Source organism: Poromitra crassiceps (genome assembly GCF_964638095.1).
Source record: "Poromitra crassiceps genome assembly, chromosome: 11".
Taxonomy (NCBI): domain Eukaryota; kingdom Metazoa; phylum Chordata; class Actinopteri; order Beryciformes; family Melamphaidae; genus Poromitra; species Poromitra crassiceps.
In genome coordinates, this window is record NC_139643.1 from 47,367,554 (window position 1) to 47,384,182 (window position 16,629).

Genomic DNA, 16,629 nt, shown 5'->3' on the forward strand with positions numbered 1-16,629 from the left:
GCGCTTTGTGGGTGCGCATGCGCCACAGGTTTTTCTTTGCAGATTCCTTTCTCTAAACAAATTTAGCAGTGAGTGTAGCTTATCCGAAGATTACACGGATTGTAACGTTAATTATGGCCAGATACATGAGGCCTCCAAATACATCTCTGTTCGTCCGAAATATCTCTGATGAGTCCAGGTGAGTCGACATTTAAACACGGTTAGCACCGCAAAAATGCTGTAGTTAATAACGGGCACGTTAGCTTAGCTAGCTAAGTTAGCTATGTTACATAGCCTATGTATGCTAACTAGCTGAATTCACACGAGTCTCACGTTAACGTTAACTAGGCCAATTGTGCAGTTTGATCTTTATGGAATGATTTCTTTGTAGCATAATGTTACAGTTTCTTTCATAGCAATATATTTTCCTGCAAAGAAGAGTGCAATACATGTAACGCTATCCGATTGCGTTACTAAAGGCCTAAATAATGATCCAAATATACAAATGCTGTTTACAAGTAATTTTGTTAATATATTTTTGCCGTTTAGCAGTGCAACTAACTAATGTTGATGGTCAAAAGCACATGCTAATCACAAAAAATGCATCATGCATTGTTTGTGGTAACAGTGGTTCTCAACGTGGGGAGCGGGGACCTCCAGGTGTCCTTGAGGGGGGGGGGGGGGGGGGGGTTCAGGGGATCCCTAGCAATTGATGAATTGTTAAACTAAAACTTCACACTATTATTATTTCATTTAAGGCCACAAGAAATCAACACATTAGTGCAATGGTTCTCAAACGTTTCACGTGAAGGACCCCCTAAATATTTTGTTCCACCCCCCCCCCACACACACACACACACACACACAATCTGATAAGATTGTTGCTTTAATTTAATGTTTTATTATAGAATGAAACCTATGGCCCAAATAGTCATACATTCCACAATTGTGTTCCATAGGCTATGGATGGAATTATAGCGAAAATAAATTATCCCCCTTTTTGCTGGGGACCTTCTTAACTCATTCATGGCCAGTTTAGGACTGCCAATATTTAGCACAGGCCAAAGATTTTCATAATTGTTGGTCATCTTTCAAGACCCACAGTAAATTATCTATTAGCACCAAAGTGATTTGCAATACCTCAAAATGAAGATGTATGTCTCTGGGTTCACCAGGGGAAAAAAAGTGAGCTTGTAGCATGTTCTGTACTCTACTTATAGCCATTTATATACACCCTGTTTTCACCAAAAAGGTCTCTCTGAGAAGACAAACAGGAGAAAAGGCCATTTTTGTAAACGACACAATCTCAGGCAGAACTCGCTCTCAATTCTTTTATTTTGAACTGTATTGACATCAGACATGTAAATATTATTCATTATGACACAAATGACAAAAAAAAAAAAAAATATATATATATATATATATATATATATATATATATATATATATGAAGTGCTTTTTTTACATTCAACAATACAGTTTACTCAGTGTGAGTGAGTGCAGACAGACACACAGACAGACAGACAGACACACAGACACACACACACACACACACACACACACACACACAGAGAGTTCTGTCCACAGCTGCTGCTGGATCGCACCTCCTTCCCCCGCAAATTAACATAGGAGGGGACCACCAAACTGGTCTGAGATCAGCGTCTAGCCTCCTCTGCCTCTGCTTCGTTTTCCTCCTCTCGTTCGGGCTGGGACGAATGCTGCGACACAGGAACGGGTCCGGCTTGGCTTTGGGACCAGGCGCTGGAACCGGATCGATCATGTTCCTCACGGGTTTGACTTCCGCGAACAACTCAATCCAGGTTCGCCCTGCAGCAAGGCGACCAGTGCAGCGCGCCGAGGGGCGTTTCAATGGCGTTTCTCCTCTCTACAAGGAAGCGCGTTTCTCTGTTTTCTGTTTTTCCTCCTGCTCATTTCAAAACAACAGCTGCGGTATGTGTTTGATCGCGTGTTGTCGGCCTGTCTTTGAGGCTAGGGAGGGACCTGATAACATGTCACAGGCTGGGGAAGTGTTTGAACTACGCGCTGCACTAATAAAAACAAAAACACGTCATTGGCCCTCTGGGCTATTCCTGATAACACGTCAAAGACGTCTTTGGCCATGAATGAGTTAAGCAGAAAACTGAATGCTGTTATTTTAGTATAGCCAATAGGGAGATACATGAATGAGTTAAGGACCCCACTTTGAGAACCACTGCATTAGAGAATGTTGACGAATGCCTGTCGTGATCACAGCATCACGATTATCTCTACCTACAATAACGTTACAGATAACACCAGTCATGGAATTCTGGACAAAATCTAGCAAAGCACATTTGCGTACAAGAGACCAAATTTCATCCAATGGGGGTCCGAATGTGGACTAAACTAGGTGTCCTTGATATGAAAAGCATTGAGAATCACTGTTTTACTATATTCTGTTTCTGTATTCTGTTTTCATATTGGTTTTATATGACTTGTGCACATTAGACATAATCAGTTATTCTGGTATTGCTGAAAGCTTATAGATTTGAGATGTCACCCGAATGGAGAAACAAAGGAGAAATCTATTCATGTCACATTTCAAAAATTCACATTGCACTGTCTGAATGTGTTACAATACGTCTTGCATAATCTTCACCCACTCATTAGCTCTTGACCTCCTGATGCTGATTGCTAAGTAGTTGCTTGTCTCTCTTGGACAGTTGAGTCATATTTGTATTTATGGTGTTCAGGCCTGAGGATTTGCGGCGTGAGTTTGGCCGCTATGGGCCAATAGTAGATGTCTACATCCCACTTGACTTCTATACACGTCGACCAAGAGGATTTTCATACATTCAATATCCTTTCCCAATGAGTGAGATTTCAAAATGTTGATTCATGCTAACAAAAAAATGTTTTAATTTCCTTTCAGCAGAGAAGATATGCTGTGATTGTACTGTACTGTATTTTTGCTTGCACATAATATAAATATCTAACTTATATTTTATTCTCTGTCATTGCTTCAGAAAATGTAAAAGCGTCCAGTTGTGGAAGCCGCCACACAGAGAGAGTATCAAAGACCCTTATAGAGTAGCTGTAAAGACAAGTCACACACAGACCTTCAGGAACAGAGAGAGAGAGAAAAGGTTAAAGCATGAAGAGGAGACAAAGATGGCGGCAAAGATTGGGCGAAAAGCAAAGATTAAAGAGGAAAAGGCAAAGCAGGAGGAAAAGGCAAAGCAGGAAACCCAAGTCCCTCTGGGAGTCCGTAAAAGAGTGTAAAGATCAAGATGAAGTTCAAAGTCAAGCGGGGTTAATAAGGTAACCTGCCCGAATTATTTTGTATCCTCCCAAGACAAAAAACACCAATTTGACATGACAACAAAATCAGTTGCCGTGTGATGTCATTGACGTTTTAATTTTAATCAAAACACAATTTAATTAATTATTCATGTATTTTAATTTGATTTCTTGTTATATATGTTGTGTCGCGATCCTGGCTTAGACAACAACTTGATGTATTTTGAAATACTTGCTTCATCTTTTATCTCTACAAAAACCACTTTGAAAGAATGTGTTCCTGCTTCCAATCCATTTTTTCTGGTTTTGCCCTGTTAACTGACATGTAATGTCTTGTAAATATCAACTGTTTTTACCTTGTATATTGTGCCATGCAAATTAAGCTAAAATGTTTATTGGATGCCTTGCATCACGTTATGATCTTGTGAGATGAGACAATATTGTTTTTGCATTGTTCACTTCAGCTTTATGGGAATTTCTCTTTCAACATTGATTTAAAATTGTGTGGCCTTACTAATGCAAAGAAAACAAACAAAATCCTTAACAACTCAGCATGTTTGAAGACGTGCGTGATGCGGAGGATGCTCTTCACAGCCTGGACAGGAAATGGGTTTGTGGCAGACAGATTGAAATCCAGTTTGCCCAGGGAGACCGAAAGAGTAAGTGTGTGTGTGTGTGTGTGAATTCTCTTTGAAAATAGATCGGTAGGTGACATCACATTGCAGTGTGATAACAATGTGTAAGGTTGGACTTGCTGCATGTATTAAGATGTCTTGTGCACCTTCTGACCGTTGCCTCATCACTGTTGCGCGGCAGCACCGGGCCAGATGAAGACAAAGGAGAGCAGCCCTCCAGGCCGCTCATCGCGATACGATGACTACGACCGCGGCGAGAGGGGCGACCGGGGCGACCGGGGCAACAGACGCAGACGTTCCCGCAGCCGCAGCTACGACCGTTATCGATCACGCAGCCCGTCTTACGAGCGCCGACCCAGGAGGTCCGAGAGTCCCAGAGAGTGAGTTTTACGTCGCTAACTTAACGGTGGTGTGTTTTAACGTTATGAAAAAGGGAAACGAGAAATTACACCCCCCCCCCCCCCTCTCTCTCTTTTTAGGTCTCGTGGTGGGCGGCCGTATGCAAGAGGAAGAAGCAGGAGTCGCGAAGAAGACAGGTGAACCTTCCGTTTTCTTCAATGATGTAAAATCATTTAAGTAAAGGTTCTTGTGTCAGAGGTTTGGCTTACTTGAATATACATGTATTTAAGATGATTTAAGGCTCACCTGGTAGCACGCGTACCACCGAGGCTCGGTCTTTTGCGTGGCCGACGCGGGTTTGAATCCGACCCGAGGTCGTCGGCAGCACCCATTTTTAGCGCGAGACCATTTTTATGACTGAGTCCAGAATAAGGTTGTTTGTCAACAAAATACAGTGACAAACACTTTAGCTACTTAGCAGAGCAGGGAAAAAACACAGCTACACATGAAATATCTTAAAAACGACAAAACTGACTGGCGGGGGGCTTTAAGCTCTCATGAGAGGAAGAGGTGTAAAGGGTTAATACGGTAAGTACTGTATCCTACAAGCATCAAGACGGCATGGATACAGTACTTGGATGAGGAAGAGGTGCAGAGAGCTGACATCATAATAGATCAGTTAGTGCTGGTACAGAGGCATGGTACAGTACATTAAGCTGTGGTACAGAGATTACATGATGTGTGATGATGAGACAGTTACATTACTGACATGTCAGGACAGTTCGTGATAGATTAGGATTCCTGTGTTTAGACATGCGAGATCAATTGGATTAATTCAGGGAGGTACTATGGATCGGCCCGGGGTTGGCCTGTCCGTCAGGCACAATATGTTGGGCGCCACCGATTCAGATTTTGACCAAACTTTTGGGGATTTATGTGTGCAATTGTTCCATTCGTTTTCATTTCTTTTTTCTTCTTCTTTTGGCCTAAAGGGCATTGTGTCGATCGTGGGGGATGACATGTTTACTGTTGCCTTGTTTAGATGTCATTTGGTTCACGCCTGTCAGCGTTGATCATACTAATGTCTGTCTCAGTTTCAGACCTGGGGCAAAAGGTATTGCAAATACATTTTTCGTGTTTTCGCATAATTATATGCCAAATGATGGGATCTTACACATTTGGGATAATGTTATTTTTATGTATGTATGTATGTATGTATGTATGTATGTATGTGTGTGTGTGTATATATACTCAGAAAGGTAAGATAACGACAGAAAGGTATACAGTAAACCAAATCCATCCAGACCAGCACTCAGTGCTTAAAACACACTCATAAATGTCCACCATGTACATTTGTCACCGTGTGAGTTCAATACGTTCCTGCACCAATACAAATTTGTCCTGACCAGGACAAATTCCTCTTCGCACCATGTTACTTTTCAATGAGTTTCCTCTTTCATAGCCAGTTTTCTCCTTTCGTCTCTCCCTTCTCGTCCGATGCAGGCCGAGGCCTCCGAGAGAATCCAGAGCCAGGTCTCGATCACGCTCCAGATCCGCAACTCCACGAGAGAACGTCCACCCGCCCTCCACTTCCCATTACACCGAGGAGGAAGTGCGACGAACGGCTTCCCGCTCCAGGTCCCGGTCCGTATCGAGATCGCGTTCTCGTTCGCGTTCTCGTTCCCGATCTTGGGCTGGTCGCAAGTCTGGGGGACACTAGGAAGTGTCTGCTCCCTCCTCTATAAGCCCTGTTCCCTGGCAGAAGGGCCGGGGTATACATTGATAAAAGAACAGTCATTTGTCAGGAAAAAAAAATGCTTTGTAATCATCTGTATTTGTTTCTGAAAAGGGATGACATGAATGTGATGTCCCACTGATCCAGGTGTGGAGTGTTTGTTCTATTCTGTTAAGCTTTGTTTTCTTATATGGCTTTGGTCAGATTTGCCTCAAGGAATATCAGACATTTCAGCAGCTTCCATGTTCAAGGGTATTTCTATTGCCTTTTTTTATACACCGTAAATGCAGGGTTCTATTCTCAACCCTATATATCCGACCAGTATGTAAAAAATCTGAGAATCCAGTCTGTTCAAGTCTTAGGGTTTTGTCTACCACTGGCTTAAATTACGAACTGTTTAATATGTACAATAATTTGTTTTAGCTGTGTTATCAATCATTTTCTGTAAGAGCAGGTGCCACTTTTTTCAAATGGCTTTTCATTTTGGAACAGCTTCCCAAATATTGTTCGGAGAAGAGGAGCCAGACTTCCTCTGAGGTTTACACAGCTCCATAGTTTTCCACGCTTTGTCACCATTTGCATGTTTTATCCTCCTAACCTTCTGTCTTTAGTTATTTGTTGGAAGAAGAAGAAAACATGTTATTTTGAGAGTAATAAATGGATAACATGTATGGGAAATTGTCTATCACATTTTTATTCGCAATCAAAGAGTTCGAAGTCGTTATTTTTTTTCCCCTGATTTTTTTATCCCATTTTATCCCCCATTAGTGCTCACTTGATTTCTCAATCCTGGTTGCTACTCCATCCTCTGCCGATCTGGGGAGAGCCGAGACTGGCTCCATGCTTCCTCCGAGACATGGGCAGTTAGCCAGCCGCTTCTTTTCACCTGACAGAGGAAGCTTCACCGGTAGGACATAGCACGTGGGAGGTTCACGCTATTCCAACCAGTTCCCCTCCCTCTGAACAGGCGCCCTTAACGACCAGAGGAGGAACCACATTAGCAACCAGGATATTGCATGTTTTTGTGAAGGGGGTTCCTATATGAAGGAAAACCCCCGGGAGGCACGGGGAGAACATGCAAACTCCACACAGAAAGGCCCTTTTGCCGACCCCACCCGGGCGGTGGGCACTCGAGGACATGCGGACGGGCACGCATTCCTTCAGCGTTCACCTCGTCCCCAGGTGGGAATCGAACCCACGACCTTCGAGCTGTGAGGCGATAGTGCTTACCACTGCACCACCGTACCTCCCTTATTTTTTTTTACCTTTATTCAGTTAAGGTTGACAAAGCATGTTTGTGTCTTCAGCCACATGGTGCTTCACATTCATACAGTTGCACAAATCAAACACTTGGTTCCTTTTTATGTCTTAAATCTTGAACAGTGCAGTCTTTTGCTCCCTACAAATCAGCAGCAAAGATCAAATGTTTAAATCCACTACTGAACAAGAGGTCATCGCTGCTTTTATTTTTATTCAGACTCGGCAGCCATTTTGACATGTGAAAAGCAGGGTAAACGGGTGTAACCAGTGCTGTAGTGGTAAAAAAAAAAGTGGGTAAACTATACTTTTGACTCGAGGCAGCTTTCTCTTGCGGCACCGGCAGTGTTATAACGGCGGATAAATAAGCTTCCGTGACCGATATACAAGACAAAATATGAGAGTATATATAACAACTTAATCTGAATCATATAGCCCTATAAGGTATATCAGGGGGTTCCCCCACATTTCTGAGTAGCCAGCCAGATAGAAAAAGTAGCTGGCTATGGGATGGGCCTTGCCCCTCAAGGGGGGTCCGGGGGGATTCTCCCCCGGAAGATTTTTTTTTTACATTTTAAAGTAAAATTCATCAACCTGGTGCATTTGAGAGCAAAATGAACTACACACACCTCTAATGTGTTGTGACTTTACAAATAATTAGGCCTAAACAATCAATATAAAATGTATTTATTGAACATTTGTTGAATTTCTCCAGGTATGAAAAGTTAAATTATACAGTAGGTAGCCTACTTTAAAGGACCTTGTATGAACCCAGTATATACAGTTTGAAGAGTAATATAGTTCTCTCTCACACACTGTAGGCTACCTGTGATTGTCAGCTTCAGCTTTATAGCTAAAAGTATGTAGACAGATTGAATCTGTGATTCTTGAATACCAATATATAATTCAAACTGTCCACAAACACATTGGGCAAGGATAGGTAGACAACATACTGTACATGGAAATAAAAGTGGTTCTGCCACTCTGGCCACTAAATTTTAGTCAGCCAATATTTATTTATACAGATCTCGGCACAACAAACACCAGTATGTTTCTAGATAGTTTTCAACATGGTCGTATTATATTGGCTTTGTAGCACCTGGACTATTCAAGTCGACTCGCACGCACCTAATGTTACAAACTTTACTTGATCAGAGAGAAATCAATCATGTTTCTTACGCCAGTGATTCACTCTTCAGTTGTAAAACGGTGAGCCTATATGATTTTCCCCACTCCGGACACACATTTTTAACCAACCTTTACCTTACCTATGTTCAGCTCACCATGAGCTGGTCTCCAAATGCGCATTGCGCATCGCTGGCACAATGGCACCGTTAAGTTGTTTGAAGGGAGCGCTGTCTGGGCAGGCAAGCACAGCTCGATAAAGGCACCAACGTGACCGGGGCCGTGTACCTTTCCCGCGGAGCGCTCCACAAAAATAGGCTACGGTTCGCGGAGATCCTGGTCAGTGCCATGCCCATGTGTAATCTTTTTTCTTTTCTTTTGGTGTGTGACGTGCTTGGTGTGGTCTCCGCATCAACGGAGTTTACGCGAACGTGTTAAAACTCTTACAATAATAAGTGTGCATAAACGATTTAAACATGTGAGTAAACGATCTTAAAAGGTGCCTAAACGCTGCAGAGCATTGAAAAAGGTACGTAAACACGGTTTACGTGCGTTTAGCCACCACTACAGCCCTGGGTGTAGCAATAACATTAACGAGGGAACACCTAAATGGAATGGAACATTATTGTTTTTGGTTACAGCTGTGTTTACCCTGCTTTCGACGTGTCAAAAGGGCTGCTATGAAAAGTTCATTAACATGACTATTAACACCATAGTCATGTAACCTTTCCTATGCTGTTGCTATATACAGTATTTGCCTTATTTTGTGGCTTGTAAAGCACTAAAACTCCTTTTAGATAGTTACCTGAAGAGAGTTTATTATTAGGACTAGTAATGGAACCACTGCTGTTGGTGATTGTGCAGAAGTGCCTTGCTCAAGGGCTGTTTAATGGTAGTATTTCGGGGAGGGGAAGAGCATGATGCCTCCATGGAAAGCCGAGCAGCACAGTTTGTCAAGCGAGCCAGCTGGTCCATTGATTTCCTGTCAATGGGATATACTGTAAATCATGGTAGCTGGGAGGAACAACTTAATTAGATTCACAGAGAAGCAACCATGTATGAAATCGGACATGCCCCATTGATCATGGTATTGAAAAATAAATAGTATTGATCAGAAGTACAATGGTAGTGTGCAAGCTCCGCTTTAGTTGCATTGCCGAGCATAGCTGAGATTAAAACACAGGAGCTCGCAGATTCTACTGTTTGGCAACCAAGATGCTGCACGTATGGCTGAGAAAAGTCAAAGGTCCAGTGAGAAATTCGCACCTTGTTGACCACAAGCGGAGCAGCTTGGTCTGCTGTGCAGCTCAACAGGTAGATCATAGCACAAACACCACCAGGGTTAGAGGGTTGATTCACACTGGGGCCTCCTATGGAAATCATAGTGCCAAGGGGGTCTGCGAAAAGTTTTCAATAAAAATAAACAATTTTTTTCCCAAAAGCTTCATAGTTCAACAAAAATATTGTATGCTTTAAAATTTAAATGGTTCATGGATTACATTCTAATCTAACAAACCTATCAATTTAAAAGTCAAGCACGTTGCCGTGGAAACAATTAGGCTTAGGCCAAAATCACAAATCAGAATGAGGAGGTCCCCATATATTTTCTATCTTGTAAGGGGTCCTTGGCTGTAAAACATTTGAGAACCTCTGCTCTAGATAAAGTTGTCAGTAGATCCCCCAGCTGCAAATATCTTCTCACCACATAACCCAACTTATTGCGAGATTTGACTTTTATCACATAGTTTGAATAAGGTAAGAAATAAAACTGGGGTCTCTTGTTTTGGGCAGATCTAAATATTTCACTGTACAACATAGACATTAAGGAGAAACAATCGAATGTCCTAAAACGGGTTTTCAAAGTGTGAAACTGTGGGCCTCCCCCCAGACAATTTAGACCAGTGATTCTCAACCTGGGGGTCGGGACATTTTTGCTGAGCAGTGGGGACCCCACTGAGAACCACTGGCCTATGGGATCATGATTATGTTATTTGATCCCATAGACACTCCCAACAATTGTGCCAAGATAGCCTGATATTGCTGTTTGACACACTTCAGACTACACCAAATACATAAAAAAAAGGTCTGTCTGAACACATTTATTAGTTTCTGACTCTGGGAAAGTGGAATAACTAATGTAATGTTTGAAAACATCTGTCCTAAAATGACCACTGGAAATGGAATATTTTAATAAATCTTGTGGTCACAAACACAAGTTAACATTTGAACCATTTCATAAATAATAAGCACAGCAGGAACCCATGGTGTTCTGTCTGACCTGCAGCACAGGGTGAATTTCAGGGTCAACCGGTTCGGCATCCAACAACTGATTGAATATTTTTATAAACACAATCAAGCCGATGACTGGCAGCATACCGCTGGAAGGTCAATTGGCAACACAACACAGCATTGATTTCCCTTCGCAGGCTATAAGTTCTGATCAACTGGAGCCAACATGGATCATTATTTTAGCTTTCACCAGCAGCGCAGCCTGAGATCTCCAACAGCGCTTCAAATTTTATATTTGCCATTTTCTCGAAGAGGATAAAAAAGAGATTAACCATGTACTTACGATTGTGTTCAACAGCAGATTTGATTGCCTATTTTATTTTATTGTCTTTACATTTCATATCCAAAATGAAAGGTAAGTTTACTCATTTCAAACATTTTCATGTTGCAAAGACATTGCTGTGGGCCAAAACAAAACGATCAGTTTAATACATGTTTTTCTATGTTCTTTGTTGTGGTAAACACACCTAAAAATGACATTGTGGGTTACAATTAGCTATCAATGGTTATTTGATTATTTTGAAATGGATCATGTCTAATGATGACCAATTCCCATGTCTTTGCAAGTGACATTTTATTAGACTGCTAATAAATTGCTGTAATAACCGTGTAAATATTTATAATTATCTTTTATATTCTTCATATCAGGTAAACAGCAACATTTTGCAGTAATTTAACAATAATTCCATTCATAACACACAAACTTTAAACTTCAAAGTGTGGTCCGGGGGGACCCCCAGGGGTCCTTGAGGGGGTTCCAGGGGGTCCTCAGCAAAAAGGGGCATAATTTATTCGTTTTTAGTTTATTGCTGCTGCTTTTCTTTTGCTCTTCACTCAGCTGTAATGTTATTGAAATTTGTAGATATTAGTGGTCAGTTTTATTGTTTGAGACTGCCTGGCCATTCAGATCTTTGCTGCCATAAGATCAATGACCACAATGGAAATAAGTTGTATTTTGTATTATTGCTTTTTCTATTGCCGAATCAAAATCAAAACAATCTAATTTCCATTCTCACAATAACAAAGCAATTGGCAAACAACAACATGACCCCCCCCCCCCCCCCCCCTCCTGTTGATTACAGCACTGCTGGTGTGAAAATGGGAGACTGGAACTTCCTGGGTGGGATCTTGGAGGAGGTGCACATCCACTCCACCATGGTCGGTAAGATCTGGCTGACCATCCTGTTCGTATTCCGGATGCTGGTATTGGGCGTGGCAGCGGAGGACGTGTGGACCGACGAGCAGGCCGACTTCATCTGCAACACTGAGCAGCCTGGCTGCCGCAATGTCTGCTATGATCAAGCCTTCCCCATCTCGCTCATCCGCTACTGGGTGCTGCAGGTCATCTTCGTGTCCTCGCCGTCCCTCGTCTACATGGGTCACGCCATCTACCAGCTGCGAGCCCTGGAGAAGGAGCGCCACTGGAAGAAGGTGGCCCTTCGCCGGGAACTCGGGTCGGTGGACGCGGAGCTGGTGGCGGTGCGGAGGCGGATCGAGCGCGAGATGAGGCAACTGGAGCAGGGGAAGCTCAACAAGGCACCGCTGAGGGGCTCTCTGCTGCGCACGTACGTGGCCCACATTGTTACTCGCTCACTGGTGGAGGTCGGCTTCATGACGGGCCAGTATCTCCTCTACGGCCTCTACCTGACCCCTCTTTATGAGTGTGAAAGGGAGCCTTGTCCGAATGTCGTACACTGCTTTGTCTCCAGACCCACAGAGAAAAGCGTCTTCATGATGTTCATGCAGGTGATAGCCTGCATCTCGCTGTTTCTCAGCCTGCTGGAGATCATGCACTTGGGCTACAAGAAGCTGAAGGCGGCCATCCTGGACTGCTACCCACATCTTAAGGATGACGTCGATGACTACTGCGTCAGCACGTCCAAAAAGAACTCTGGTGTGCATCAGGTGTGCGCGGGCACATCTGCGGGTCGCAAGGCTACTATTCCCACAGCGCCGAGTGGCTACACATTACTGCTGGAGACGCAGGGCAACGGGCCGACGTACCCGCTGCTCAACGCCTCCTCGGTCTTTGTCCCGATACAGGGAGGAGAGCCCGGCGCAAAGCCCGCCTCGGACAGCCACAGGGACCGCAAGGAGGTTCTGCCGAGCCCCACTGAGCACAACAGCAACTCCAACAACACGAGCAGCGAGACGCGCTCTCCTCCCGCGGGCAAACAGGACGAGCCGGAGCATCTGGGCCGGCCTCCGCCCCATCGCGAGGACCCAGGGAGCTCTGCATTCTCTCCCGCCCTCTCTGCAGCCGCCTTGTCAGGCATCGCGAGAAGATCACAGAGGGTCAGTGCGCCGTGGAACTGCTCCACAGTGGTGGAGGGGAACAGCTCGGACAGCGGGGACTCCTACCCCGGGAGCATCGGCATGAAGCCGCGGGGCAGCTTGGTTGCCCCTCGCCTCAGGACGCTCACTAAATCAGACCTGGACAGATTGAACGGCTCGCAGAGCCCCGAGTCCGCGGGGCACCTGAGCTCTGTGTCTCGGCACAGCGACAGCCCCGCCCCCGCCGCCTCCTCTCCCAACGGCAGAGCGTCAGCAGCAAGCAGCGCCAGCAGCAGGCAGGCACCGACCGACCTGCAGATCTAAACATACGTCACCATGGCAACGGAACTCCAGAGTCGGCCATGTTTGCATGCGAGTTATGTGGACACAGCTATAGTTTCAGTTCAAAAAAGAGAAAGCCAAGGCACTTGCAGGTGCAAACGTTTAAAAAGCCTTTATTGCTATAATGGTTATGGCCTTCTCTTGTTTGCAAGAGATTCTTATACCTGTGACTCTAAACACCCTTTTTTACAAACAATTTAAAAAACAGTTATTGGAGAATAAAGCAAAGATGCGTTCTAATGCTCTTAGCCTGCAAGTTGAACAGATTATGTTTAGTGATATTCACACTGACCACAACACGTTGAGTGCGTTTACATACACACGAATAAAGCGATCAGTATCTGATTCATGGAGTTACCAGATTATTCAAGTGGTAATTTAACAGCATAGTCCGATATGCTTTATCAGATAAAGGCTGTTACTGGATTATGAGAAATCCGATAAACACACCTAGCTTTTTGCTGACTCCTCAATTTTATTCAGTGCATGGCCCAATCTCAATGTCCACACTCTGACACACTTTGAGGCGTGGTCCCCGCTACTTACTGAAGTGCATCTAAACATGTCAATCAGATTATTGTCATTACCTGATTATTCCTGACACTTATCGGATTATTCTGAGCATGTAAACGCACTCATTGTTTGTGTCTCTGTTCTGTTAGAGATTCAGATGGACCTTTAATCTTTTGGTTGTGGGAAACAAGTCGGTTTAAAATAAAACAACAGTCATGGAAAACATAAAACCTAGTAGGCTATACTGCTCTAGGCAGGAGTTTGTTGTTATGTAACCAGACAATTGAACAATTGAATCAATAACTGTGTTTGAATGAATCCAACCGTTGTTCCAACATGTTTCAATGTGGTTTGAATTCTCTATACGCACGACGACTGTCTTTATCTTGTTTAGCGTTTACCTGTTTAACACAAGTGTTGATTCAATGACAAAATGAACTATTACACAAAACACGCAGCTCTGAAGGTGCCTGCAACAATTTGAAGCCATACAAAAACATAAAAACAAAACAAAAAAGTAGCTACAAAATATCAAAAATATTTGCTGTTGTGGTACTAATTGTGACATACTTAAAATTTTAATCTTTCGATGTGTTGCTTTCTATCAGATCTCAATTTCCTATCAAGCTTGTGGGCAGTTACTAGCGATTTATTGCATTTATATTATTTGTTTTTTACTTGACATTGAGCCATGCAATTGATATCAATTATATAATTTCTTTGACAAATAAAATGCCATTCTAACAAATAATGTCATTAATGTTTTTGTTAATCAAGTTATTTCAAATCAGTGACTAAGTAGCTACGCAAAATCTGTTGTTGGGATCAGAGGAGCAAAAATCAACTTAGAACATCAACAAAATTATGCTGAATGGTGAAAGGCCATTTTTATTACTGAGAAAGAACAAGTTGCTGCTTGTTACATAACAAAAATCTACAGTGATTTTACTATTCACTGTACACCCATCATTAGGTAATAAACATTTACATATTTCTACAAAGAAATACCATTATACAACTTTTTTGTTTGGGAATTAGATTCCTCTTCTCTACTCTGCTGCTCCTTCCTCAGGCGATGGTTCATATTTCAAAAGCTGAAAAAATTATATACATATAAAAAAGTACGGTTAAGATTTGATTTGCAACAGGGGGGGGGAAGCGTGCGGTTCTACATACGTTTTTGTCTATAGACCCTTTACACGGCTGCCATTTTGTGTCTAAAAGGCAGGGTAAACACAGGTGCACCAACTCACTAATTAAGGCCCCAGCACTGGAACACCTAACTGGACTGGAAGTTGGAAACCATAATTAATGTTTTGGTAGACCAGTGTTTATCCTGCCTTTGAGACACAAAATGACCACCGTGAAAAGGGTCTATCTGGCAAAAAATATTTGAGCAGCATCTCACCCTGTTTCTCAGCTCTTTGTTCTCCTCCAGGAGTAGGGTGCACTTCTGCTGCAGCTCAGCCAGCTCTGCGTGCAGACCGTCGGTGTCGGCCGGCACCGGACCGCCCGCGCCCAGGTGGACCTTTATGAAACTGTGTCGGTCAAGGTCAACGTGTTCTCTGAACCTTCAGCGTAATCTGTGGTCATAATGTAGCTTGATCCTGACTAGGGATGCACGAGGATTCTGGGACGCCATGGGTATCGGCCGATAAATGTTTTAAAATTAAATATCGGCACCGTACCTACATATATTTTGTGATGCTTGTGTATGTTCAGCCTTTCTCCAGTTTGGTAATCACTGAATTTATATAATTATATAATAATATAATTACCAGGCTTTAGTATCCCCCCCAAGCCAGTGACAGAAATGTCAAATTTTACCTTACCTTGGGACACACACAGACCAAGAAATAACGACTTCTCCTGTGATCTAGGCTCATAGAAACACAGCATTACTTGTGTGTGTGTGTGTGTGTGTGTGTGTGTGTGTGTGTGTGTGTGTGTGTGTGTCGGGCGGGGGGGGGGGGGGGGGGGGGGTGTCCTCAAACATCACTTTACAAACAATAACTGTTTCAAATACTAACCAAAGCTGCATACTCAACAAAAGGATACTCCAAGGCATTATTGGGTTTGTCGGTCTCTTCATAAAGTGTCACTAATACTGCAAAAGGCAAATAAATGGATGGTTTAATCAACATGCATTATTAGTAACAAGTCTGCATTACATTGGTGTTTGAACTTTATAGTTACTTACCACTGGTTAGACTGTCAATGACCCCAGATTTTTCTAGGTACCTTCGAAATTGTTCTCGTTTCGATTCTGGGGCCTGAAAACAAACGATAGTGACATACGGTTAGCTCGCACCTTGCTGTGTAGTTAGCACAGCTGGGGCTGCGGAAGACTAGCTATAACGCATAACAACAATGAAACTTAAACAAGAATTTCAACTAAAAAGTGACGTTACCGAATACTTACTCTGTAATGGGCCATGAGTGCGTCGTTTTATAGCTGTCACAGTTAGCGAAAAAAGTTGTGACAAAGAGTAATTAACGCTCAACTCCCGGCAGCTGTGCGATGTGTTGTGCTACACTCACGTTGCCATAACAACAGACGAAAACGCTCATAAAGATGCGGAAATAACATGCATTTATCCCCGACGATAGCATATAAGATAAACGACTTGCGGGGAGAACAGTCTACCACCGTGACAAAAGAGTGCGTTTTAATAACGCGTGTATTACTTGTTAATAGCCTACTACACCCAGAAGCTGCCTGGTTCTCGAATGCAAAGGCGAGGAGGGACTGGGAGGGAGGAGGGGCCTTCCATTGGTCATGTGCTCGATAACTCTAGATCCTCACTAGTGATTTGTAGAACATGTGGAACGACTTCACTTGTAGTCTGTAATGAGTTGCGT

The 16,629-nt window shown here is 43.2% G+C and overlaps 3 protein-coding genes across 3 annotated transcripts; 2 read left to right on the forward strand and 1 right to left on the reverse strand.

Annotated features, from left to right (window-relative positions):
* Positions 1-41: 41 nt before the first annotated feature.
* Positions 42-6,614, forward strand: LOC310785611 (uncharacterized protein). The gene is made up of 6 exons (XM_083646745.1): positions 42-178; positions 2,712-2,816; positions 3,814-3,917; positions 4,075-4,273; positions 4,373-4,429; positions 5,736-6,614. The coding sequence occupies exons 1-6, from the start codon at positions 114-116 to the stop codon at positions 5,950-5,952; spliced, it is 747 nt and encodes a 248-aa protein (XP_083502871.1). The 5' UTR covers positions 42-113; the 3' UTR covers positions 5,953-6,614.
* A 5,122-nt stretch (positions 6,615-11,736) lies between these two features.
* Positions 11,737-13,236, forward strand: LOC310785476 (gap junction alpha-9 protein-like; the record flags this gene model as incomplete). The annotated part of the gene is made up of 1 exon (XM_083646562.1): positions 11,737-13,236. The coding sequence occupies one exon, from the start codon at positions 11,737-11,739 to the stop codon at positions 13,234-13,236; it is 1,500 nt and encodes a 499-aa protein (XP_083502688.1).
* A 162-nt stretch (positions 13,237-13,398) lies between these two features.
* LOC310785241 (c-Myc-binding protein-like) lies at positions 13,399-16,483 on the reverse strand. The gene is made up of 5 exons (XM_083646250.1): positions 16,190-16,483; positions 15,968-16,040; positions 15,826-15,874; positions 15,176-15,305; positions 13,399-14,861 (listed from the first exon to the last, which is right to left on the reverse strand). Exons 1-5 carry the CDS (start codon positions 16,202-16,204, stop codon positions 14,817-14,819), a joined length of 312 nt encoding a protein of 103 aa, XP_083502376.1. The 5' UTR covers positions 16,205-16,483; the 3' UTR covers positions 13,399-14,816.
* Between the last annotated feature and the right edge of the window lie 146 nt (positions 16,484-16,629).

Excerpts from the sequence above, each read along its gene's own strand:
- LOC310785611 (XM_083646745.1), top strand. The coding sequence starts at position 114 with ATGGCCAGATACATGAGGCCTCCAAATACATCTCTGTTCGTCCGAAAT. Across the intron at positions 2,817-3,813 it reads AGAGGATTTTCATACATTCA|GTTTGAAGACGTGCGTGATG; the intron begins ATATCCTTTCCC and ends ACAACTCAGCAT. Across the intron at positions 3,918-4,074 it reads TGCCCAGGGAGACCGAAAGA|CACCGGGCCAGATGAAGACA; the intron begins GTAAGTGTGTGT and ends GTTGCGCGGCAG.
- LOC310785241 (XM_083646250.1), bottom strand. Across the intron at positions 15,306-15,825 it reads AAACCCAATAATGCCTTGGA|TTTCATAAAGGTCCACCTGG; the intron begins GTATCCTTTTGT and ends TGACCGACACAG. Across the intron at positions 14,862-15,175 it reads ACAAAGAGCTGAGAAACAGG|CTTTTGAAATATGAACCATC; the intron begins GTGAGATGCTGC and ends TAATTTTTTCAG.